This window comes from Zingiber officinale, chromosome 1A, assembly GCF_018446385.1.
Source record: "Zingiber officinale cultivar Zhangliang chromosome 1A, Zo_v1.1, whole genome shotgun sequence".
Taxonomy (NCBI): domain Eukaryota; kingdom Viridiplantae; phylum Streptophyta; class Magnoliopsida; order Zingiberales; family Zingiberaceae; genus Zingiber; species Zingiber officinale.
The window spans coordinates 181,222,830-181,249,414 of NC_055987.1; the positions used below are offsets into that span (position 1 = coordinate 181,222,830).

The 26,585-nt window shown below is 36.8% G+C and overlaps 1 protein-coding gene across 1 annotated transcript; it reads left to right on the forward strand.

The window, feature by feature from the left end:
- The first annotated feature begins 9,296 nt into the window (after positions 1–9,296).
- On the forward strand, positions 9,297–11,322 carry LOC122012897. Its single transcript, XM_042569567.1, has 5 exons — positions 9,297–9,556; positions 9,644–10,142; positions 10,229–10,694; positions 10,789–10,870; positions 11,015–11,322. The coding sequence occupies exons 1-5, from the start codon at positions 9,431–9,433 to the stop codon at positions 11,243–11,245; spliced, it is 1,404 nt and encodes a 467-aa protein (XP_042425501.1). The 5' UTR covers positions 9,297–9,430; the 3' UTR covers positions 11,246–11,322.
- Positions 11,323–26,585: the final 15,263 nt, after the last annotated feature.

Here is a 26,585-nt window from a genome sequence, read left to right on the forward strand (position 1 = left end):
GTGTCTGCCACCTTATTGGCCTTTCCTGGATGGTAGAGGATGTCTATGTCGTAGTCTTTGACCAGCTCAAGCCATCTGTGCTGTCGCATATTCAGATCCTTCTGAGTGAAGAAATACTTCAGACTCTGATGATCTATATACACTTTACACTGAGCTCCATACAAGTAATGTCTCCAAATTTTGAGGGCGAACACAACTGCTGCAAGCTCAAGGTCATGAGTAGGGTAGTTCCTCTCATAGTCCTTGAGTTGTCTGGAGGCGTAGGCGATCACCTTGCCATTTTGCATCAGTACTGCTCCTAGTCCCAGTTTAGAAGCATCGCTATAAATATCAAAGCTGGCTATGTTTTCTTGCAGAGTCAGAATGGGTGCACTAGTCAATCTTCTTTTGAGCTCCTTGAAACTATTCTCACAGTCCTCTATCCACTGAAATTTTCTATTCTTCCTGGTGAGAGCTGTCAGTGGGGAGGCTATCCTGGAGAAATCCTTTACAAATTTTCGGTAATAGCATGCTAATCCCAAAAAGCTTCTGATTTCACTAGCGTTCTTAGGTCTCTTCCAGTTACTCACAGCTTCTATCTTACTGGGGTCTACCATGATACCATCCTTGGAGATGATGTGACCTAAGAATGATACATGATCGAGCCAGAATTCACATTTCGTGAACTTGGCGTATAGCTGGTTCTGCTGAAGGGTCTGCAGTACTATCTTCAGGTGCCCTGCGTGTTCTTCCTGAGTTTTGGAATAGATAAGAATGTCGTCGATGAACATGATAACAAACTTATCTAAGTATTATCTGAATACTCTGTTTATGAGGTCCATGAAAGTAGCTGGAGCATTCGTCACGCCAAAGGGCATGACTACGAACTCATAATGTCCGTATCTGGTCCTGAAAGTCATCTTGGGTATATCACCTTCTTTAGCTTTCACCTGGTGATATCCCGATCTGAGGTCAATTTTTGAGAACACTGCTGCTCCCTTTAGCTAATCAAACAGGTCATCTTTCCTGGGAAGGGGATACCTGTTCTTAATCGTGACTTGGTTTAGTGCCCGGTAGTCTATACACAGGCGCATGCTCCCGTCCTTCTTCTTCACGAACAGTACAGGTGCTCCCCATGGTGAGTGACTAGAGCGTATGAAGCCCTTGTCAAGCAGCTCCTGTAGTTGCCCCTGAAGTTCCTTTAGTTCTGCTGGAGCCATGCGGTAGGGTGCTTTGGAGATGGGATTCGTACCGGGAATAAGTTCTATCTCAAATTTAATCTCCCTGTCTGGTGCTAGGCCTGGTAACTCCTCAGGGAAGACTGCTGGGTAGTCACATACGACTCGGACCTCCTCTAGCTTTTGGTCCTTGTCCTGACTGGTATTGACTACATGTGCTAAGAATCCCGTACATCCTAAATCAAGTAGTTTCTGCGCTTTCAGAGCTGAGAGAAACTTCTTGGCCTTTCTCTTTGGTTCTCCGATGTACCCAAACTGCACTCCTGCTTCAGGTTGGAATACAACTTTCTGTTTACGGCACTCTATAGAGGCGCCATACTTCATCAGAAAATCCATTCCCAAAATGACGTCGTAGTCAGCCATATCTAGTACTATCAGATCACCAAAAAGCTCTATGTCTGCTATAATGACCGGAACTACTCGGAGCCAGTGCGTGGATGCCATAATTTCTCCCGAAGGTAGCGTCGTCAAAAACCGACCACTAAATACCTCTGGGGGTACTGCTAACTTGTCAATGAATGCCCTAGATATATAAGAATGGGTTGCCCCAGTATCGAATAAGACAGTTGTACTTTGCTGTAAAATACTAATCTGACCTGCAACAACTGTCGAGGCATTCGCTACGTCCTCTCTGGTGAGTGAGTAGATCCTCGCATTCGTCATGGCTGAGGGGGCTTCTAGTCTGCCTTCACTGATGTGTGGTCCATCTATTGCAACCTGCATCTGATGTAACTGGGCTGGTTTGTCTCCGTACTGTATCGGCTGTAGTGTAGGAAGACTGGTCTTGTTCAGGCATTGCTTAGCCATATGCCCTTCTTGGCCACATTCGAAGCATCCTCGTGTGCCCTTGCGACAAATTCCAGGATGGAATTTCCCACAAGTAGAGCACTTGGGGTAGCTAGGCTGTTTACTAGCTGGTCCTCCTTTTGGGTAACTCCCTGGCTTACGTTTGTTGCTGGAGTTCCCTTTCCAGTTAGAGCTGTGGCCCTGGTGCTTCTGAGTACTTGAACCTCCTTGGCCCTTAGACTCTGAAACGGTTTGCTTCTGCTGTTTGATGCTGTTCTGGTAATGCTCGGTGGTCAGAGCACTGCTCACTAGTTCTTATGTAGTTTGCGGCCTACGAACACCGCTGGCCACATTCATTGCTATTTCTGGCCTCAGCATCTTGAGCATCAACCAGACTCGTTCTCTTTCAGTGCTGACCAGTTCAGGGCATAGACGAGCCAGTCTGTTGAATTTCCTCACGGCCTCCTCAACTGAAAGGTTGCCCTGACGAAATTCAGTGAACTCGTCATAGTGGCGGTTTGTGACCCGCATGTGGAAAAACTCCTCGAAGAATTCCCTTTCGAAGTCGACCCATGTCATCTGATTTACTGGGTGCTTCGCTTTAATTTTCTCCCACCACATACGTGCGTCTCCTGTCAGGCAAAATGAGGTGCATTTCACCTTTTCAAACTCTAGCCAGTCCAGAAGCTCCATCGTACTCTCCAGTGTTTTGAACCAGGCTTGAGCATCCCATGGTTCACTGGTGCCTGAGAAATTCTCTGGCTTGATCTTCTGCCACTAGATCAGATAGGCTTCCCTCTGTGCCCCCGCTGTTGGGGCCACTGGTGCTATAGGTTGGACTGGTGGAACCTCTATCACTACTGGGGTTGCTAAATTAGGTTCTGGAGTGATAGTAGGAGTGTTCTGCTGGTTAGCCCTTAAAGTGGCTATCTCCTGTTGTTGTTCAGCTAGTTGCTTCTGTAGCTGAGCCACTACCTCTGCAAGGTCTGGAGGAAGTACTGAGCTGCCTGCCTCATGATGGGGCTCAGTAGCTGGTGTCTTTCTAGCTGGACGTCCTCATACCATTTTCTAAAGAAATAGAGGACATACATAACTAATAGGATCATATTGTCTAACTATTGTTATCATGTTAGGTACTATCATACATATATAAGCATGCTTTAGTTATCTAGGAACATGAAAACAAACAAAACATACATAAAATGAGAGATGTTCTTACTTGGAAGCTGCAGGTTCAATGATGATGTGTATGTGTGTGGAAGTATGGAACTTGCTCTGATACCACTCTGTAAGGTCCCGCCTCCTACGGTCTAGGTTGTGAGGCCGGGGGTTACATTATGCTAACTATTCTAGTGCGGAAAAGAAAGAAAAGACTGAACTAATTAAAACTCTAAGCTATTTACTATGAACTCTGTTAATTATTCTTAGAGTACACTTCTGAAGTTGTACACAGGCTATGTATGTGCTAAAGAATGGGAACTAACTTCCTGATTGATCGAGAACTGAAGTTAGGCACTTCTGGGCTGAAATCAGACATTCCAATCGATCGGCTGATCGATTGGAGTTGTCTGATCGATCCATTGATCGATCCAGCTCGCTATTGAATATGAGGTCTGATCTGGATCGATCGGCTGATCGATCCAGCCTGGCCAATCGATCCGATGATCGATTCAGAGGCTCTCTGTTCGCGGGAATTAGATTCCCGATCGATCGGCTGATCGATCCATGGCCGATCGATCAGCTGATCGACTCATTAGCTCTCGGTACGCGACAAGTCGCGTTTCAATCAATCGGCTGATCGATCGAGGATTCCTCAATCGATCAGCTGATCGATTCAATAGCGTTCTATGCATGAGGAGTTTCTCCCAATCGATCGGCCGATCGATTGAGGATTCCTCAATCGATCGGCTGATCGATCGAGGTACTGATTTCAGCAAAAACTCACCCGAACTCATTCAGAACCTTCAGAAATCCTTAACTATGAATCACTACCACTAGACATGACCTTAAACATATTCTACTATCTATCAGCAAGACAACTAATAGTCTACGCATGACATAATTCATAAAATCATAATTCATGATACTTAAAATTCTAGAAGTGCAGAAAATAACCAAAACTGAAACACTAAGTTCTTAAAGTTGCTAGTTTCTCCAAAGATCTTTATTCCAAGTTCCTGCTCACACGCATCTTCATCGCATTGCCTCCAGCCTCCGCTATTCCATCTTTCCTTTACCTTTATCTGCAGTATAAGGAAAAAAAGTATCTGTAAGCTTGGGAGCTTAGTAAGAAACCATCTACCTCACAAAAACATGCACACGATGAAAACATGCTTTTAAAAGAATGCTATTTAAAACATATGCTGAACATGTTAAAGCATGGCATACTGAAATTACTAACATGAAAACTAAGACATGTCATCAAAACTAATCATGGGATATCATTAGGAAAGAGCTAAACTGGAACATAAACTGAGTTGAACTGAACTAAGCTAATACTGAATTTAAATCATGTTCACATAACTGATTGTGAGTTTTTTTGGAAGCTATTTATCATAAATAGATGAAAATACTAATCATGCTGCTGTTGGGTCCGACAACTGTACTTGTTGTGCACACATCCCTAACTAGACTTGGGGTTGCAAATCCCGAATTTAGTAGAGTGTACTAGGTTATCTAAACCTAGAGACGACTATGGGAGCCCAACCCAAGGACAACTGAGGTCCAGTACAGTGTCACTGATAAAAGTAAAATACTGTTTATAGCTAATTCATCTTGTCTTACTTTACTAGGTTATCTGAACCTAGAACTAGGTTATCTGAACCTAGAGGCGACTGTGGGAGCCCACCCATTGGACCGTAGTCCCATAAAACTGAAGCTAGGCTATGTTTGCTATTTAAAAATGCATCTAGGCATTTAATTGAACTATTAAAACACCTACTGTAGCATATAACTGTATTAGACATTTTATCGAGCACCTGGTGTGCTCTAACTCTACATATGGCTGCACTATGAACATAATCGCGAACTATATACATAAATACATGCGATTAGCTAATTATACTGCAGGTGAGGGGTTACTTACATCCTGCGCTAGATTTTCTTACGATCTGATCGCTAGGTTTCCGAAGAAGATGATCGTTTCGACGATCCTCTTGCGTCTATGCTTCCTTCTCGCGGAGGGGAGCGTCCTTGTGCCGGAATCGTCGCCAGAGGGTGCTCCTATGATCTTAGGGGCGGAACCCTAGGCTTATTGGACTTGGGCGCTGAGATAGTGAGAAGGAGAGGGGGCGGCGTGTGAGGGTTTTAGGAAGAGGAGAAGTTGTCGTTAAAATAATAACTCCTCTCTTAATTTTTTATTTATATTAAGTTGTTAATACCACCCAACTAAACCTTAACTATAATTGTTCTCCTTTCCTTTCAGCACATCCCTGCTGGGGTCCCTTGATTACTAGAATCACCCTTTATGACATAGAGTCCATAGGTCTCGGGTTCGATTCTTGCTTAAGCTATTTTATGATTTCATTTATTTTTGTTACTTCGGCTATTCTAAAAATTTCATAAAAATATTCTAAAATTCTAGAAAAATAATAGAATATTTCTAAAATAAATGTGAGAATTTTTCGGGCGTTACAGCCTGGGAGCTCGCCAATCTTATGTGGTAGAGTGTGACCGGTGTCCTTAGCCCGAGAGCTTACCAAAATTCCATGAGGTGGAGTGTGACCGGTGTCCTTAGCCCGGGAGCTCACCAAACTATGTAGTTGAGTGTGACCGGTGCCCTTAGCGCGGGAGCTCACTAACTCTATGTGATTATGTTTATCTTCAAACTTAGCTTATGTACACAATGATGCTTATGATTATGTCCATCCTTAGTATATACATTTATGTCATGCACGTATGCCTATGCCTATATTTATATACATCTTCATGAGTATGTCTATCTCATGCTTAGTTATTTAAATGTTTATGCTTACATTTCTGTTCATCTATAGTATGTACGTTTATGCCAGCAAGTATGCTTATGCCTATGTTTATATACATGCTCATGAGTATGTCTATCTCATGCTTAGTTATTTAAATGCTTATGCTTATGTTTCTGTTCATCTATAGTATGTACGTTTATGCCAGCTATTATGCTTATGCCTATGTTTATATACATGCTCATGATTATATCTATTTCATGTTTAGTTTAATTACATGCTTATGGTTCTATTCATCCATAGTATGTACGTTTATGCTAGCTAGTATGCTTATGTCTATGTTTATATACATGCTCCCGGTTGTGTCTATTTTATACTTAGCTTACGTACATGTTTAGGCTTATGTTTATGCTTGTATACCTAAGTAGACGTCTACGCTCATATCCATGATGTGCTAGTAAGTAAGACCTAAGTTACCTTTGATGTGGTTTCCCTTGGTACACTAGATTATAGACGCTAACTAATGCATAACATTATTTTGAACATGCTGAGTCTCTTGACTTACAGTTTATATCTCTTTTTTTTAGACAATGAGATGAATGGGATAAGAGGCATTGACTAGTGAGTCAGCTCAGAACAAGGGCAGTACAATCCGAAGACCTTTTAGATTAATTCCGCATGTAGTTATGTTTTCTTTCGAATCGTCTATGTAATTTTATTTAAAGTAAGGAACCATTATGGAAGTATGAGAAGTGGCGCCGCAGGTTATGCATTATATATATGTTTAAAAAAAAAACTTGGGTCGTTACATTTAAAATCATTGAAGATGATAAAATAATCATATCTATGTTTCATAAAATAAACAAATATAACGAGCACAATCATCAATAAAAGAAACATAATATCTTGATTACCTTTTGTAGTAACAGGAGAAGACCCCCACACATTAGAATGAACAAAACTAAAGGGATTAGGAAAAAAGATAGACTTTTATTGAAAGGTAATGCAAAAAATCGTGTCAGTTTACAACCATTACAATTAGAAATATCATAACTTTTTAAAGTTCCTAATACTCCAGACGAAGCCAAAAATTGTAAACATGACACTAAAACATGACCTAGACAAGTATGCACAAATAAAAATCAGAAGAAGAATGACTCAATCGAAAAGATGACATATCGACATTAAAAGCTACAACATCTCGTACTTGGAGCTGATCTAAGACATAAAGTCCCCCTTGCCTACGACCTTTCCCAATCACCTTCTGAGATCACAGTTCCTACATATAACAATTAGATGAAGAAATAAAGATTGCATATATAGACTCACACAATTGACTAATAGAAACAAGATTAAGTGTAAGACTAGGAATATAATAAACATCAAGAAGAGATAAACAAGTTGTAACAATAGAATCAACACCTATTAATGACATCAGAGTATCATCAGCACTCACAACTGATAAAGATGAATTAGAAGACAAGGAGATAAAAGATGATAAGTCATATGACATATAATGAGAGACTCCAGAATCTAAGATCTGTAAAAATGAAGGTATAATTGATATACCAAAGGATGATAAACCTATATGAGAAGAATTAGACATGACATAGGATTGTAAAGCAAGGAACTATTAAAACTATTCAAGCACATATGGATCTAAAGAGACGACGACCACTACATTACTAGATTAAGATAGTCCATATGGTAACTATTGTGGTTAATTACTAGATTTCCATAAAGTATTTTGATGTAGCAATGGTGACTATTGAGGTCGTTGCTATTGATACTACTACTGTGGTGGTCGTTTCTGCTGCTACGCTAGTCTACCTTTGTTCAACAATAATGGGCACTGAGACTTCCAGTGTTCCTTTTCTTTGCAATAAGCATACTCATCACTAGAAACCTTCAAAATCAACCTATTTTGGTTATGAGGAGGAGGGCGCAATGGTGCTGCAAAACCTGATGGCATAGATGATGTAACAGTCCTCTTATTAACCTAAGACTTAAGGTGAATTTCCTTAGCTAGCAGTTTATATACCACTGAATCGACTGAAGGAAGAGGACTACGATGCAAAATTATCCCACACAATCCTTCAAAATCATCACGAAGAGCCATCAAGAATTGAACTAAACGTTGTTCTTCTCTACAAATGACGTAAGTGAGGAATGCTCATAATTCTGAGGATTCTGTGAGGATCAACTGATCTCATAATTCTGACATGCTAGAATAAAAGTCTTAGACGCCCATATCTTGCTGTCAAAGTACGCAGATATCTGTTTTCAACTGCTATTATTTGGCAAAATTAAACTGCATGTATAATCTTGCTAGATGATACCAAAATTCTTTGGTTGTCTTGTACTTAGCCAACTGAGCACCAATAGAGTGTGAAACAGAATTATTGATCTATGTAATAATTTTGATATGATCGGCTTACTAAGATCCAACGATTTTGCATAATCATCAGCGTTGTTGTCCATAGGTTTAATTCACATACCTGAAATATATCCCACATAGATTTTTTCCGTAAGAAGTTTTTTATAACATATCCCTAATACAAATACTTTTTTTCATCCAGTCGAATACTAATCAATTGAAGCAAATTATTTGTATGATTACTCATGATCATGACAAAGTAAATTGTGTTCACAAATAACCGAACAGTAAATAAAACTAAGTTGATATAAAAATAAAAGAAACTCATACAAAACTATAAGGTTCAGGATAAAAAAAATTGTAAGAACGCATCAAAAAAATTTTCAAGGCTTCGCTTAGAACCTCAAGTGGGGGCGTGCTGCCCCTTACAAAGTATATGAGAAATATAAAGTATAAAATCATAGATAACTAGATTAAAAGTTTTTAAATTCAAGACTGAAAAGGAACAAGATTAAATTATTTTAAAAATTATAAATAAATAATTTTAATAAATATATACAATAAAACAATAGTTATATCGAGAGTGAAGAGTGCATCAAATGCAGTTGTCTCCTTTCATATGAACTTTCACGAGAGTTGACAAAAGAAATATCAAAAGTCCTGGGGAAGCACAAAGAACCTGGCTGTCTTATTATACTCGCTGGATCTCATTCCTCTCGCACGCCAACCAACTCCGGGCCTCGCACCAAGCTTGTAAACAACTCCAAAACCCAGTTTCGCATCAACCGCTTAAAATCCATGGTGCAATCGCTGTACAAGCTACTATAAAATACTCCTATAGCTTGTGTATTGAGACAGGAGCTCGAGCCCAACTTTCCAGGATTCAAACTGTTTGAGGTAGACTTGTCGTGCAAGCTTTTGCACTTTTCTAACACCTCTTCCTCCACGGGCCTACCTCAAGGTGCTCCCAATGCCTTCCTCTAGAGGGGCACAATTGTTGTGGCTGTCAAAGAGAAGCCACTTGGCTTTCGGGTTCTTATCAGCTGTTCTGTTTTCGTTCTCATCTGCTAAACCTGACAGGCTTCTGGGTAGCAAAGAGAGAAAGGGCAGTGCGTCTTTTGGTTTTAGAAATGATTCGTTCGAGGAAAGAAAGTGGAGGGGGAAGAAACCCCATAAGCTTCGAGCCTTCGATGGATCTCAATGCCCTTGCAAAGATGCAAGCTTCCTCTGTTTCCTCAGCCACTGGGAGTGGGAGAGTAAACGCCTTCAGTACTTTTGCTTCTCTCTAGTGGCCAGTTCATGTTGCAATGATTGAGCTGAACACTTTTGTTAATAATGTGCAGGGCAGAATAGAGAGACAAAATCCATTTGAAGATGAGGGCTCAGCCTTTCTCAAGGCCTTCTCAATGACCACAACCAAGGTGGTTAATGAAAACACAAACCTTTTTGATGCTTCAGTTAAGAGAAGCAGAGAGGGGATGAATCATATGGCGCAAAGGAGGATGGAAGCTCCCTCAACGCCTGGTAGGCCATTCGTCAGCTTCAGCCTCGGGCAGATTACGAGGAAGAACGTTCCTTCAAAGTGGGACGATGCAGAGAAGTGGCTGATTGGTAGTCCTTGCCATGAATCACCTGCTCATGTTAAAAAACCAACAGAGATGTCAAAGATTTACAAACAAAATGATGGTGTCTTGCAGAAAGATGATGCCTTTGCTGAGAACCAGGTGAGGTTGATGGAGTACAAGGTTCCAAGCTTAACCAACACAGGATTGGATGGGCCATGCATGTCTGCTGGCACAAATGTTGCTTTCAGTGGAGCATCTACACATGTACTTCTTAAAGGTTAGTGGTATTGCCTTAATTCTTCACACATGAAAGGCCAGCATGTTCCTTCGTTTATCAATATTTTTTTTTAATTTTTATTTCAGATAAGTTTACAGACAATGTAGAATCAACATACTCAAACTTCAGATTCTTGGATCCCTCAAAAGAAGGTTTTTTGTTCAGAAGTTCATACTTGGAATCATTGAAAAACTGCACAGCAGGAGTTGTAGCAGAGGTTCAAGTTCTACGCAGAGATATCGGCACTGAAAGGACTCCTACGGGCAGCTCTTCCACGACGAGATGCCACACTCCGATAAAGATCACTTCGCCGGCGAGGCACAACACGCCGGCAGACAGGTCCGGCCCTTTGGTTCCATACAACGCCGGGATTGACATTTCTGAACTCAAAGATTGTCACTTGGCCAAGCTTGACACACTTGTTTCCAACTGGAGTTCTAGAGAAGAGGAAGAAGAGGAAGTGTCTAAAAGTTTGAGACATTTGGAAATAAGTGGTGAAAAGAAGGCTACTACTTCATGGGAAGACGAGGAGAGAGCAAAGCTCTGTATCAGGTTCGCAGCACCAATTCGTATTTTTTTTCCTTTGATGTTCAGATTAAACTTCTTTTGAAGCTTGGATTTTTTAATTTCTGGTTAACATGCTCAGATATCAGAGAGAACAAGCAAAAATTCAAGCTTGGGTAAACCTCCAGAATGCTAAGGCTGAAGCACAATCAAGAAAGTTAGAGGTAATGTTTCAGTTCTATGATGTTGCTTCATTTCATGGTTAATTATTTAAATTAATACACGCAATATCATACCAAGCAATCTGAAGGATCGCCATATGATCTGATGAGCTTATAATATTTTGAATGGTAAACACATTTACACAGGTGAAGATACAAAAGATGAGATCAAACTTAGAAGAGAAACTGATGAAGAGAATGACAATCGTTCATAGAAGGGCTGAGGAACGGAGAGCATCAGCTCAGCTGCAGCATTCTCAACAGTTGCAGAGAGTTTCTGAGCAGGCTTATGACATGAAGAGAAAGCAGAGCACTCCTCTCTCTGGAGAAGAAGCTTGTCGCTGCTTCCCTTGCAACCACCACCACCACCACCCTTAAATTCGAATACAAACACATGTTACCCCAAGAGTCTAATGTTTAAGCAAGTTTTTATTAACTTATTAAGAATTTATTTATATTCTTGGGTCAATTAAATGAATAAATTTATGAATAAAAAACCTAAAATTAATTTTAAAAAAATCACTAATTAATCATCTTAAAAATATAAATTTTTTAAAATATTCATATAGGTTATCATTTAGCAAGCTGACAGCCCCTTCATGCATTCCAGAGCTGCACAAACAACCAAATCACCAATGGACCATAAATTCAATGGCTATATTATATAAAAATAATTCTGTCTTGTTCTATCTTTCTCGCATTTACCGTCAAAATTTATCTTCTCTAGCTAGTTCAATTAAGTTACCAAAGACTTATGAATTAGTTGACTGTGGAAGAAAGAAAAAGAATAATCAATCTAGTTAATTTTGGATGATTTGATTCTATAAAATGTTTTCATAGATTATTAAGATAAACTAACAAATCGTCATAGTGAATGGTCTAAAAACTTAATATTCATTAATTGAAAAGATTTCTATAAATATATTATAGTTAAGAGTTAAATTATAAATTTCTAAATTATAATTTAAATATTCTTGCTGTACTATAGCTCCGGAACTCACTGTAGGCGGAGAAAGAACTTGCAGAGTATGTCAGATTCCGGCATTATCAACTCAGTCACGTAGTTCCATTCATTGAATGCCCGTGTCTTTTTGACTGAGTGAGTTGTCATTCTCGCATTTCTACAAATTATCCTGTTTCGCATTTAACGGCAGTAATAGCCGAGAGCAGGATTTTGATACCCCATGCGAGTCTGTCTGCTAAGGTCAGGCTGCAACACTGGGACATGCAATGCGTTGCAGATAGCAGCGCCCTATCATTCTGTCTGCGAAGGGATAAGGCGGAGTGCTACCGCCTGATCACAGCCAGGTACACCTTATGTAATGTTTCACCCCTTGTTTGATAGGGCTTCGATTAAACGTAGGGTAATTCCCTCTTGATTTTCAAGAATTCAGACTTAAACACCTATTAGTCCCTCATTTGTGATTAGATAATCATATGTTTAAGATAATTTTTCAAAGAGCGTATTTAAAGTTTCCAAATACTAAAAGGCGTACCTAAATTTCATATGTTCTAAAACACGCATCTCATTACCATTTTATCCCCCTAACAGCGAATTTCATTTACATTTCGCAAGACATCTGAGCCATATTAAACATTTAAAAAATAGTAATATTTCATTAGTTCAGATGCATATAACTTGATAGTTCTCTCACACGGGCAAGCAAATATTTTCTCTCTCTACTTGAGGAAAGCAAATACCTTCGTTTTTTTCAGCTTGCCAAAAGCAAATCCTACGCATAGGTCATCTTACTCGTTTAATTTTTTTTCACTATTAATGATGGATATTTTAAAACTTCATCGAATATTTCAAAAATACATCACTATTTGATCGGGAAAATAAAATTTTTTCACTATTTTATACTACAATTTGTTAATTCCTTTTTAAATTTTTTTATTTTTCCTATTACATATAAATTTAAATCACTCCAATCATCACAAGCGATAGTTTTCATAATAAACTCATAATACATAACAACAAAATTCATAACAAACTCACTACACATCAACAATTACAATATAACAAACTCACAACACATAACAAATGCACAACACATCACAAATATCACAACAATCTAGTTGAACTAAAATGAACAATAGATACATAATATAAATCCAAACACAGGTTTGAATCTAATACAAGATAAAGTTTATCCAATATAAAGTAATCCAATATAATACATCATAATCAAAATAAGAAATAAAATCATCTCGAGGTCATGTATGAAATTCCATTGAGATTAGTTCTGAATAAAAAATGTAATGTTAAACTACAAAAAATATAACTACTTATCTTAAATTGATAAGTAATTTAGCTAGCGAACGTTCTTTAAAAATGCATACCTACGTCCCTGGGATAAAAATATTCCAAATCTAAAAATGACTATGGAAATGTATAATACAATAATAGATCCATATAATTATTAAATATATATATATATATTATTTTTGATTGAAATTAAAAGTTAAGATAAATAGTACATACCTCAAAATAATCTATTCTGTAGGGGAATGGTCGGAATCCTAGGTGTCCTAGGACTCCAAATGATACGGGCCAAACAAATATTAATCTGGAGACAACGTCATTGCAAATGCTTGCATATGACAAACTATTGCGTCAATCTGAGTCTATCGCTGTTGCATCTATGGTATCTCTACATCCCCTTGACCATCGTCTTCTCCAATGACGATAGTCGAGTCCGCAAGTCCTTATTTTCCTCCCGTAATTCTCGTATCTCACTAGATGAGGAGGAGGAAGTAGGACGACGTCGACCCCTGATCCTTGGAGCCCTCATCCACTCATACATAACTTTAGTCTGAGAGCCAAGTCAGTAGAGGGATGCCTTCTTCCTTCTACCGACGACATCATAATAAATGTCATTAACTACATTAGTGGAAAGAGGTTGTGACCCCACTGCCTCTGCCCCAGGCCGAGATGCCTCAACTATTAGAGTGTATACTAAAAGCCTAAGCTTTTGTAAACATTTATTATGAATAAAGAATCACATTTGGTCAAATTATCTACATTTATTTGTAGTTGTTCAAATAATTTATATTGTAGATAACATAGTATGTGGTGTCATATACAGAAGATAATGTTATCAGTACCTTATAAATTATAAACAGTAGCTCACGACCAAAATGGAAAGGAACAAACCATTAGAAGGTCGTAGTGTAATTAGGAATTAGTTTGTCTTAACTAAATAATTACACTAGTACACTTAGAGTGTATTGAGTAGGACCATTAGAGGTCGTTTCTTTTATACTGACTTTATAAAGGAACAAAGACCTCAGTTATTATGGAAGTGTGTGCTTTTAATCCTAATATAATAACAAGCACATATATTTGATATTTATTTCTTTAATTTATCAATGGGTGAGATTTAGTTTGATAAATCAATAAGCCCGATAAGTTGGGAAATGATATCACTTATAGTGTGTGTTGTTGATTATAGAAGGAAACTGTGTCCTAGTATCTAGGTTGATAATGTCCCCAAGATGAGCTCATAAGGATTGTCATGTTAAACCCTGCAGGTGGACTTAGTCCAACATGATGATAAGGTTGAGTGGTACTATTCTTGGATTAAGATATTAATTAAATGAGTTGTCAGTGACTCACTTAATTAGTGGACATTCGACATCTTAAACACAGGGAGACTAACACACTCATAATAAGAAGGAGCCCAAAAATGTAATTTGGGATTGGTGCGGTAGTTCAATAATAGTTCTATAGTGGAATAAATTATTATTGATAAAATTAAGTTGTGTGTTCGGGGTGAACACGGAATGCTTAATTTTATCGGGAGACCAAAACCAATTCCTTCTCTCGGTCCCTATTGTAGCTTCTTATTTATAGAGTACTATACCCACCTATACCCACCTTCATACCCATGATGTAGGGGTCGGCCAAGCTAGCTTGTGGTTCAAGCTAGGGTCGGCCAAGCCTTGGTTCATGGGTGGCCGGCCCTAGCTTGAACCCAAGCTTAGGTGGCCGGTCCCCATTAAGTTTAAAAGAATTTTAATTTAAAATTTTTCTTATGTGAAAGATATAATTTATTGGAGAGATTTAAAATTAAAATATCTCTTTTAAAAGGATCTACAAAAGATTAAAGAAAGAGATTAGATCTCTTTCCTTATTTGTAGATTGGAAAGATATTTTATTTTTTCTTTATAAATTATTCACATGTTGAAAAATTAAAATTATAGAAATTTCTTTTTATCAACCATGAAGGGATTTTAAAGGGAAATTTTATTTTTTAAAATTTCCGAAGACAAATAAGAAATTTTTAATTGTTGATTGAAAATTATCTTGTTTGTTTCTCCATGAGGTGGCCGACCATGATAAATTGATTAGGAAATTTTATTTAATTTTTCTTAATTAATTGTTGTCAAGTAAAGTTAAGGAAATTTTATTGTAATTAAATTTTCTTATTTACCAAAGCTAAGGAATATAAAAGAGGGGGTTAGGGTGCCTTCAAGAGACACAACTTTTATTATTCTTCTCCCTCTCTTCTTCCTTGGTGTGGCCGACCCCTTGAAGTTCTCTCTTTTCCTTGTTGTGGCCGAACCTTCTCTTCCTCTAGGAGATCAAGTGGTGGCCGGATTCAAGCTTGGAGAAGAAGGAGAGAAAGCTTTATCCCTTGGAGCATTGGTGGTGTTTTCTCTTCATCCTTGGAGGAGCTATTGACTTGGCCGAACCTTGCAAGGAGGAGAAGAAGGTGCATTGGTGGTTTCTCATCTCGGAAGATCGTTGCCCACACAACGTCCGAGGTTAGAAGAGGAATACGGTAGAAGATCAAGAGGTCTTTCTAAAAGGTATAACTAGTATTTTTCCTTTCCGCATCATACTAGTTATTTTTGGAAATAATACCAAATACAAGAGTTATACGATTCTAGTATTTTGAATTTATTTTCGATGTTGTGTTCTTTTGTTTTTTTCTTTTTCCTTGTGATTTGATTGTTCTTTTCGGTTGACCTAAAGTTATTTAAGGAAACTAAATATTAGCTTTCCTTAAAAGGCTTTGTCTAGTCGGTGGTGGTTGCTCCCATATCCAAGAAGGTCATGTGCCTCGCCACGTCAGAACTGGAAGTCAATTTTGAAAATTAATATTTAATAGAATTAATAACCTAGGTGATTTGGATCGAAAGTGTTAAGTTCCGCAGGAGATCCAAGTCTAAAACTAAAAGAACAAATAGATTAAATTTTGGATCAAACGTGTTAAGTTCCGCAGGCGATCCAAATTTAATTTAAAAGAACACATGGTAGCTAGGAAAAGGTTCAGACCTTTTGTACAAAATTTTTGTACAGTGGAACCATTAGGTTTTTCGAGTAGCAACCAACAAGAGGTATCAGAGTTAGGGTTTTGCCTCTGTGTATTTGGTATTAGTTTAATTATGCACATGTCATACATAATTTAGGCAGGTTAATAGTAGGATGTGCTAACTTTGTGGATGCAGGATCCAACTATTATGGTTTTTAGTTATTATGTGTGTGATTGGATCCTTGGACATGTCAAGGGCATTTATATGTGTGCATGATTATATTATAAAATACAGCAGGAGCTGTATTTAGTTTTATTAGGATTTTATTTTTGATCTAGTTACATGTACATTCCTTTTATGGAATATAGGATCGATAGATGTAAATTTTTATTTTATGTTCGATCTAGTTTACATGTACATTCTTTCGAGGAATATAGGATCGAAAAATGTAAAATTCTATTTGTGTCACGGATCGAATCTTGCAAGGCGTGGAACCTTTTGAGGACCAGAGGCGCAGCGGAACAAGGAGCAAGATGGATGCGACAGCAAGACCCGGTGGCGGTGGCCAAATATGGCAGCAGCTTGGGATGACAACACACGGAGGACAACCATAGATAAAAGCTATAATAGTTGAAAATTAGATTTTCTATTTATTGCTTTTATATTGTGCTGTGTGTGTATGTTAGTATACATGTTTAGTAGGCTAGCATAGTTAAAATTCCTCATTTATAAATAACTAAGTGGGAGAGGGATTTTAAATAAATTCCACGGTCTCCATTACTGGTTTGTAAGTGATGCAAACAAGCTTGCGCGTTGGCTCTGAGTGCCTTCCTCCATATCGGATGAGCTTGTTTGTGGATCACTAGAACAAACTTCCATTTGGGATGACTATAGGAAGTTAATTAAGAGCGTGTGATCTTCCCCATCGGAAGGGGCACAATCTTATTAATGGACTTAGTGTCAAGTAATGGTATACACTTAGGCATAACTAATAGTATCCTCCCCATCGGAGTCACTGCTATTATTTGTGTGACCAAAGGATACCAACTATTAATTTTATTTGTCAAAAAGTTAGGTTGACAAGATAATAAAATTAATGGGTTAAAACCCTCCTTTTACAAATGCTAAATTTGTATACGTTCACACTATCGTGGCATACAATATTCGCGGTGTTTTGAGGTGTTGGTTAATTTAAAATAGTATTGTTTGAGGAATCAATATTATTCTAAATTTAGAGTTCTGACCAAAAGTTATTTGTGATTCTTAGGATGACTTTCAACCCACTGTCCATCATACTACAACAGAATAGACTTACTGGTCCAAACTACATAGATTGGAAAAGGAACCTATTGATAGATCGTTTGAAGTGATAGAGGGGGGATGAATATCGCGCCTTTTAAAAACTATTTCTTTTTCGTATTTTGAAACTAAAGTCGTGCAGCGGAAATAAGAAAACAAGACAAGGTATTTTACTTCACTCGGAGCTTAGTTCGACTCCTACTCGAAGGCCCGCGGTCCTTGACCGCACCGATGGGCAAAGCACTATAACCCTTCTTTCTGAAGTCCTTCAGAAAGAAGCAGATCGTACAAATGAGTAAGATAGTAACACCCTACTATCTTACTAAATAATAAGTACAATGTAATATAAAAAATATACCGACAGTAATAGAATATGAAGCGCAGTCGGTACTTCTGGACGGAGTGGCTTGTTGAGCTAATGAAGACGTGTAGCACGATCCGTACGCAAAGAAGAGCTTTCGAGATGATTAGAAGAGTTATCCTTGCCTCAGACTTCGAACCTCATTTTATAGGTGCCTTGGGCGTTCGGTCAACCGATCCCTCTGTTCGGTTGACCGAACCCGCTCCCTTCCTTCCTAGCTAGAGTCTGACGCGGGCTCGATCTCTGACAATAACTGAACTTTAATGGTTCGGTCGACCGATCCCATTTTTCGGTCGACCGATCAGCTTCCTTTCCTTCTCGCCGAGATTCGCACTTAATGCTCCATTAATGCTTTTATTTGTTTGGTCGACCGAACCTCATTTTCGGTCGACCGATCATGCTGTGATACCATATTTCTGAGTCTGATCTGTTTTGCCAAAATTGCCTTTTCGGTCGACCGAACCTTTTTTCGGTCAACTGATAAAATACCTTTTTTGAGCGACTGAACCTCCTATTTAGTCGACTGAACCCTTGGTATATTGAAGGTTTCTGAGTGCTGGACGCGTGGCCGCTGACAGAGCCTGATTCTGAGTTCTAAGTCAAAAGTTATGACCATTTGAACTCCAAAGGGTCATATGATTCTGCAACACAAAGTTAGTTCGATATAACAATAATATTCCTGCAAAACAAAGTTAGCACAGTTATAATACATGATTAGTAATATGCATGAGTAATATAAGACAGTAGAACTGTCTTGATCTCAACTTGGAAACCTTCCCGGTTTCTTCAGTTGGATTAGCGACCTTAGGTTGTTCCCTTCAGGAACCGACCTCACCGTCGTTCCTCTAGTTATTTACCTCACCCTACCTGCCAAACGTTGGGTCCTCCAGACCTGTTTGGACTTTACTGTCTGGCAGTGATTAGGACTTTCCCGATAGCCTGCACACTTAGTCAAATCATCAGATCATTACAAGACTTAACTTGAACCTTTGACAACATCAAAACTTAGGTTTGATTCTGGTGCAACTTGCACCAACAATCTCCCCCTTTTTGATATTTGGCAACCAAGATTCAAAGTTAAGTTAAAAATATGCAACAACTAAATAAACAAGCAATATAACTTTTAATTCTCCCCCTGAATTAAGCAACTCCCCCTGAGTTGACTATCTCTCCCCCTTTGACACACATCAAAAATAGGGGAAGATAAAAAAAAACCAAGCATAAGTAAGAATACATAAAAGTGAAAAGGTTTAACACTCTAAAAAGTTTAGCTATGTTTAAAAAGAGAGTTAACCTTTTGTTTGTAAAAGAAAAACTAACACCTCAGTATAATTAAACTTCTCAAGGTATAGTAATAATTTACCAAATCAAAATAAAATTATTATTTTTGAAAAGAATAATATTTTGATAAAAATATTACTAAGGCAAAAAATAATTTTGAACATACATTCTAAGTTAAAAAGAATTTAGAAAAAGATAGAATTTTGAAAAATTTCGCTAAAACATACTAAGGCAAAAATAAAAATTTAAAAAGATTTGCTAAGTAAAATAATGCTGAAAAGAATAAAAGTTTGAGAAATATTACTAAGAAAATAATTTACTAAATTTAAAATTAATATTGAATAGAAAAATAATTTAAAAAATTTACTAAGTAAAATAAATTTGAAAGAACTAAGTAAAATTGAGTTTGAAGCTCCCCCTAGAATTGATAAAACCCTAAAAGTCCAAGCATGGTTAGAAAAACTAAGGAAAATTTGTCCTTATGATGAAATGTCCAACCCTTGTCCAACCCTTGATCTTAAAAGTTTTAGTGAATATTTCAAAAATAAAGAAATTAATTTTGAACATTTATTAAAGTTCTAAAAATATGGAAGAATTATACTAAGTGAAAAATTTTTGAAAAGGTTTTCAAGAATAATTTTGAACGCTTTAAGAAATTTAGAAATCCAAGAATTTTACGAAGTGTATAAAGATAATTTTTTTTTTGAAAAAGTAGATAAATTAAGTTTTAAAATAATTTTAATTAAGTTTTAAAATAATTAAGTTTTTTTTTAAAAAAATTTAAGTTATGTTTCGAAATAATTTTAATAATAATTTTAATTTAAGTTTTAAAATACTTTTAATTAAGTTTAAAATAATATTTTAATTAAGTTTTAAAATAATTTTAATTAAGTATTAAAATAATTTTAATTAAGTATTAAAATAATTTTAATTAAGTATTAAAATAATTTTAATTAAGTATTAAAATAATTTTAATTAAATTTTTTAATTAAGTTTTACAATAATTTTTACTTAAGTTTTAAAATAATTTTGATTAGGTTTTTAAAATAATTTTAATAAATTTTTGAGTTTAATTAAGTTTGAAATTAATTGAGTTTGAATTAAGTTTTGATTAAGTTTGAATTAAGTTTAGATTAAGTTTGAATTAAGTTTAGATCAAGTTTGAATTTAATTAGGTTTGAATTAAGTTTGAATTATGTTTGAATTAAGTTTAGATTTAATTAAGTTTGAATTATGTTGAATTAAGTTTAGATTAAGTTTGAATTAAGTTTGAATTTAATTTGAATTAATTAAGTTTGATTTTTATTTGAATTAAATTAAGTTTGAATTATGTCTGAATTAAGTTTAGATTTAATTAAGTTTGAATTAAGTTTAGATTAAATTTGAATTAAGTTTAGATTAAGTTTGAATTAAGTTTAGATTAAATTTGAATTTAAATTAAGTTTAGATTTAATTAAATTTGAATTAAGTTTAGATTAAGTTTGAATTTAAATTAAGTTTAGATTTAATTAAGTTTGAATTAAGTTTAGATTAAGTTTGAATTTAAGTTTAGATTTAATTAAGTTTGAATTTAAGTTTAGATTTAATTAAGTTTGAATTTAAGTTTGAATTAAGTTTAGATTTAATTAAGTTTGAATTAAGTTTAGATTAAGTTTGAATTAAGTTTAGATTTAATTAAGTTTGAATTAAGTTTAGATTAAGTTTGAATTAAGTTTAGATCAAGTTTGAATTTAATTAGGTTTGAATTAAGTTTGAATTAAGTTTAGATTTAATTAAGTTTGAATTAAGTTTAGATTAAATTAAGTTTGAATTAAGTTTAGATTAAATTTGAATTAAGTTTAGATTAAGTTTGAATTAAGTTTAGATTAAATTTGAATTAAGTTTAGATTAAGTTTGAATTAAGTTTAGATTAAGTTTGAATTAAGTTTAGATTAAATTAAGTTTGAATTAAGTTTAGATTAAATTTGAATTAAGTTTAGATTAAGTTTGAATTAAGTTTAGATTAAATTTGAATTTAAATTAAGTTTAGATTTAATTAAGTTTGAATTAAGTTTGATAATGAATTTTGAATTTAAGTTTGAATTAGGTTTTGATAATGAATTATGAATTTAATTTTGAATTAAGTTTGATAATTAATTATTCGAGAAAGGTTATTGAACTCATGTTAGATTCAAACTTAGCTTTGGGTTAATTAAGCAGGCGTCCTAAGGATAAGCTTTCAGTTCAGTGACGAGGCATACGACCTACTTGGATATCATTAGACCACTTGCTGAAGGCTTTTCAAACTGTTCCTGCCCAAAAAACTTAATACTAAATTTTGGTCTAACTAGCCCATATTTGACTGGGGTAGCTTCGGTCAGATCCACTAAGTCTAGTGCACCAGGTAGAATTCCATATTTAGCCTAGACATGCCTTCGACAAAGCTTCCTTGACGTACTATCATCCCAATCCATTCCGATGCTATGTTATAGGGTTTGGTAAACCTTTTTCATCTAACCGTTCTAAGCAGAAATAAACCTAGTCCTAAGTATTGAGTTTGGTTAATCAAGTTGGTTGTATTATTTTTCTACTTGCTCCCCCTGAGTCAAAGCTTAGATAAGGTCTATTTAAGTAATGAATTTGACTCTTAGGGATTAAATAGATATTTGGTTTAATTGGTTTGATTAAATGTTTTGTTTGGATCCATGCTTGGACTTGACTTCTAACTTTTTGACTAATTAGAGACAAGTATGATTTGTTTGTTTGTTTGGGTTTGTAACCGAGTCCTGATTTGTTGTACACGGCTCGTTGTGATCCAAGTACCATATTTAGACACTTGGATTTCACATCGAACTTTTCAAACGTTTTCTTGAGTAGCTCGACTTGACCCTTCAAGTTAGAATTTTCTTCCTCAAGTTTTTCAACTTGAGTTGAAGTTTCGACTTGAACTTGGTTAGTCGAATCACTCAAGTTAACTTGTTGATTAAGGTGTTCTATTTCCTTAAGTAACAAGTTATTTTGTTTTTCTGATTTTGATAACTTTTTAAACAAACACTTAACTACTTTGAGCAGATTAGACTTAGAATAAATCGTTACTATATTTGGATCTTCCGATCCGTGGCTTTTGTTGGACTCGATGTCGATCTCGGGCTCGTACTCATCTTCATACTCGGATTCGGACTCTTCTGTCTTTGCCATAAATGCTATATGACTCAAGTGCTTTGGTTCTGGTTTTGTTCGGGGCTTAGCTTCCTTGTTTGGTCCTACATACAAAGCTAACCCTTTCTTGGTTTGACTCAAGTTAGTCTGCTCATGTAATATTAATTCAAAAAATAGTTCATCTAATTTAATAATGGAAAGATCCTTCACAACTTTATAGGCATCTATAATAGATGCCCATAAGGAGTTTCGAGGGAATGAATTAAGTGCATACTTGATGATATCGCGATTCTCAAGTTGATGGCCGATGATATGTAGTCCATTGAGGATGTCCTTAATCCTCATGTGTAGTTGGCTTGCCGACTCACCATCAGCATTTTAATATTTAGTAATGAATTTAATAAAAGATCATGCTTTATTACCTTTGTATCATTTGTCCCTTCATGTAGTTTGACTAACTTTTCCCACAAATCTTTTGCATTGTCGAAGGGACCGAATCGTTTTAATTCTTCTTTTGATAATCCACATTGTAAAGTGTTGAGTGCCTTTGAATCGATTTGTACTTTCTTCTTTATTTCTTCTGTCCATTCCTCTGGATTGTTGACTGGTGATGTGTAGCCGCATCGGATAATAAGCCATTGATCAATGTCTATTTTGAGAAAAACTTCCATCCTCTTTTTTCAGTATGGGAAATCACTTCCATCGAATAGTGGAGGACGCACGGTCGAATATCCCTCAGATTATGCCATTTGTTCTTGCACCAAAAATTGAGAAACAAAAAGAATTTCCAAGACTCTTGTCTTGGGATTAGCAGTGCGAGATAAAGAAGAAAAAAAACTTAAGAATTAAGGAAAACACTTTTAAAGAAAAAGAAAAAGTTTTTAAGGTTGCTCGAAAAACGGTTAAGTAATTTCAGAGCTACCAGGCTCTGATACCAATTGATAGATCGTTTGAAGCGATAGAGGGGGGGGGGGGTGAATATCGTGCCTTTTAAAAACTATTTCTTTTTTGTATTTTGAAACTAAAGTCGTGCAGCGGAAATAAGAAAACAAGACAAGGTATTTTACTTCGTTCGGAGCCTAGTTCGACTCCTACTCGAAGGCCCGCGGTCCTTGACCGCACCGATGGGCAAAGCACTATAACCCTTCTTTCCGAAGTCCTTCAGAAAGAAGCAGATCGTACAAATGAGTAAGATAGTAACACCCTACTATCTTACTAAATAATAAGTACAATGTAATATGAAAATATACCGACAGTAATAGAATATGAAGCACAGTCGGTACTTCTGGACGGAGTGACTTGTTGAGCTAATGAAGACGTGTAGCACGATCCGTACGCAAAGAAGAGCTTTCGGGATGATCAGAAGAGTTATCCTTGCCTCAGACTTCGAACCTCATTTTATAGATGCCTTGGGCGTTCGGTCGACCGATCCCTCTGTTCGGTCGACCGAACCCGCTCCCTTCCTTCCTAGCTAGAGTCTGACGCGGGCTCGATCTCTGACAATAACTGAACTTTAATGGTTCGGTCGACCGATCCCATTTTTCGGTCGACCGATCAGCTTCCTTTCCTTCTCGCCGAGATTCGCACTTAATGCTCCATTAATGCTTTTATTTGTTCGGTCGACCGAACCTCATTTTCGGTCGACCGATCATGCTGTGATACCATATTTCTGAGCCTGATCTGTTTTGCCAAAATTGCCTTTTCGGTCGACCGAACCTTTTTTCGGTCGACTGAACCTTCTGTTTAGTCGACTGAACCCTTGGTAAATTGAAGGTTTCTGAGTGCTGGACGCGTGGCCACTGACAGAGCCTGATTCTGAGTTCTGAGTCAAAAGTTATGACCATTTGAAGTCCAAAGGGTCATATAATTCTGCAACACAAAGTTAGTTCGATATAACAATAATATTCCTGCAAAACAAAGTTAGCACAGTTATAATACATGAGTAGTAATATGCATGAGTAATATAAGACAGTAGAACTGTCTTGATTTCAACTTGGAAACCTTCCCGGTTTCTTCAGTTGGATCAGCGACCTTAGGTTGTTCCCTTCAGGAACCGACCTCACCGTCGCTCCTCCAGTTATTTACCTCACCCTACCTGCCAAACGTTGGGTCCTCCAAACCTGTTTGGACTTTACTGTCTGGCAGTGATTAGGACTTTCCTGATAGCCTGCACACTTAGTCAAATCATCAGATCATTACAAGACTTAACTTGAACCTTTGACAACATCAAAACTTAGGTTTGATTCTGGTGCAACTTGCACCAACACCTGGACATTGTTCTTACTGCTGAAAGCTATAAGTTTTTACTGACTGACCCTTGTCCTGATGCACCCACTGGTGAATCTACCCAAGACGAGATTGAATATCATAAGAAATGGGTAAAGGCAGATGAGATGGCACGGTGTTACATTTTGGCTTCAATGTCAAATGTATTGCAACATCAGCATCAAGATTTACCAATAGCTTATGATATTATGAACAATCTCAAGGAACTCTTTGGTCATCAGGATTGGGCTTCTAGACAAGAAGCCATGAGAAAGATAATGAAAGCCACCATGCAAGAGGGTACTCCTGTGAGGGATCATATCCTAAAGATGATGACTTATATGAACGAAATACAGATCCTTCGAGGAGAAATTGATGGGGAAACCCAAATCAATATGATCCTCCAAACACTACCTAGAAGTTTTGAGCAATTTCACCTGAATTACAATATGAACAAAAGGGTATATTTATTGGCGGAACTACTGACAGAACTTCAGGCAGCAGAAGGTTTGTTTCATCACAATTCTCATATTCACTATGCTGAAAATGGTTCTACTTCTAAACCGAAAGGAAAGAAGAAGAAGAAACAAGTTGGTTCAGCAAAGAAAGTGAATAAATCTCAGAGTACAGGACCTAAAGATGGAATGAAGAAGTCGAAGGGCAAGTGCTTCATCTGCAAGCAGTCAGGGCATTGGAATGCGGACTGTCCTCGTAGGAATCAGAACAACAAAGGTATATCTCATGCTCTAGTTGTTGAAACATGTTTAGCGGTGTTATCTACCAGCACCTGGTGTGTAGATACGGGAGCCACTGATCATGTCTGCAATTCCTTGCAGGGGTTCCAGGAAACCCGACGACTAACTGAAGGAGAGATTACCGTCTACATGGGCAATGCTACTAAGGTGGCGGCTGTTGCAGTGGGAGATGTCTACTTATCTTTTAATAGGAATATAAATTTAGTTTTAAAGAATTGTCTTTATGTACCCAGTTTTAGAAAGAATTTAATTTCAGTTTCTAAACTATTTTTGGATGGATATTCAATTTCTTTTAGTAATGATGTAGTTATTAAGAGAAATAAAGTGATTATCTGTTCTGGTGCATTAGTTGACAATTTGTATACTTTAAATCCAATTTCTCCCACAAAGCAAAACATGGAAATTTATAACTCATCTTCTAACTCAAATAAGAGAAAAGAACCTTCGGAAATGAACCAAGCATATCTTTGGTATCTAAGGCTTGGTCATATTAACTTAAGTAGGATTCAGAGGCTTATAGCCGATGGACTTCTGGGTTCATTAGAGTTGGAAAATTTTCCGACTTGTGAATCTTGCTTGGAAGGTAAAATGACCAAGAGGCCTTTTAAGGCCAAGGGGTATAGAGCCAAAGAAGTGTTAGAATTGGTTCATTCTGATTTGTGTGGTCTTATGTTTGTCCAGGCAAGAGGTGGTTTTGAATATTTTGTCTCTTTTATAGACGATTATTCAATATACGGATACATTTACCTAATGCGCTGCAAGTCCGAGTGTTTTGATAAGTTCAAAGAGTACAAAGCTGATGTGGAGAAACGACTAGGTAAAAGTATCAAGACACTACGGTCTGATCGTGGTGGTGAATACCTCTTAGGAGAGTTTAGGAATTACTTATCAGAGGCCAGGATTCAATCCCAACTGTCTGCACCTGGTACACCCCAACAGAATGGTGTGGCAGAACTAAGGAATAGGACTCTTATGGAAATGGTTAGATCGATGATGAATTATTCAGAATTACCAAATTCATTTTGGGGATACGCTCTGGAAACAGCAGTATACATTCTGAACTTAGTACCTTCTAAATCAATTTCTTCTACTCCCACAGAATTGTGGAATGGGCCAAAGCCCAGTCTAAGACATATTCGGATTTGGGGTAGTCCAGCACATGTGCTGAAACCAGATGCTGATAAGTTAGAATCTCGTACAGAAGTTCGCGTGTTTGTGGGGTATCCTAGAGGAACGAAAGGTGGTTTATTTTATAGTCCTAAAGACCAGAGGATCATTGTTAGCACCAATGCCCAGTTTTTAGAAGAAGACTATATAATGGATCACAAGCCCAGTAGCAAAGTTATTTTAGAAGAAC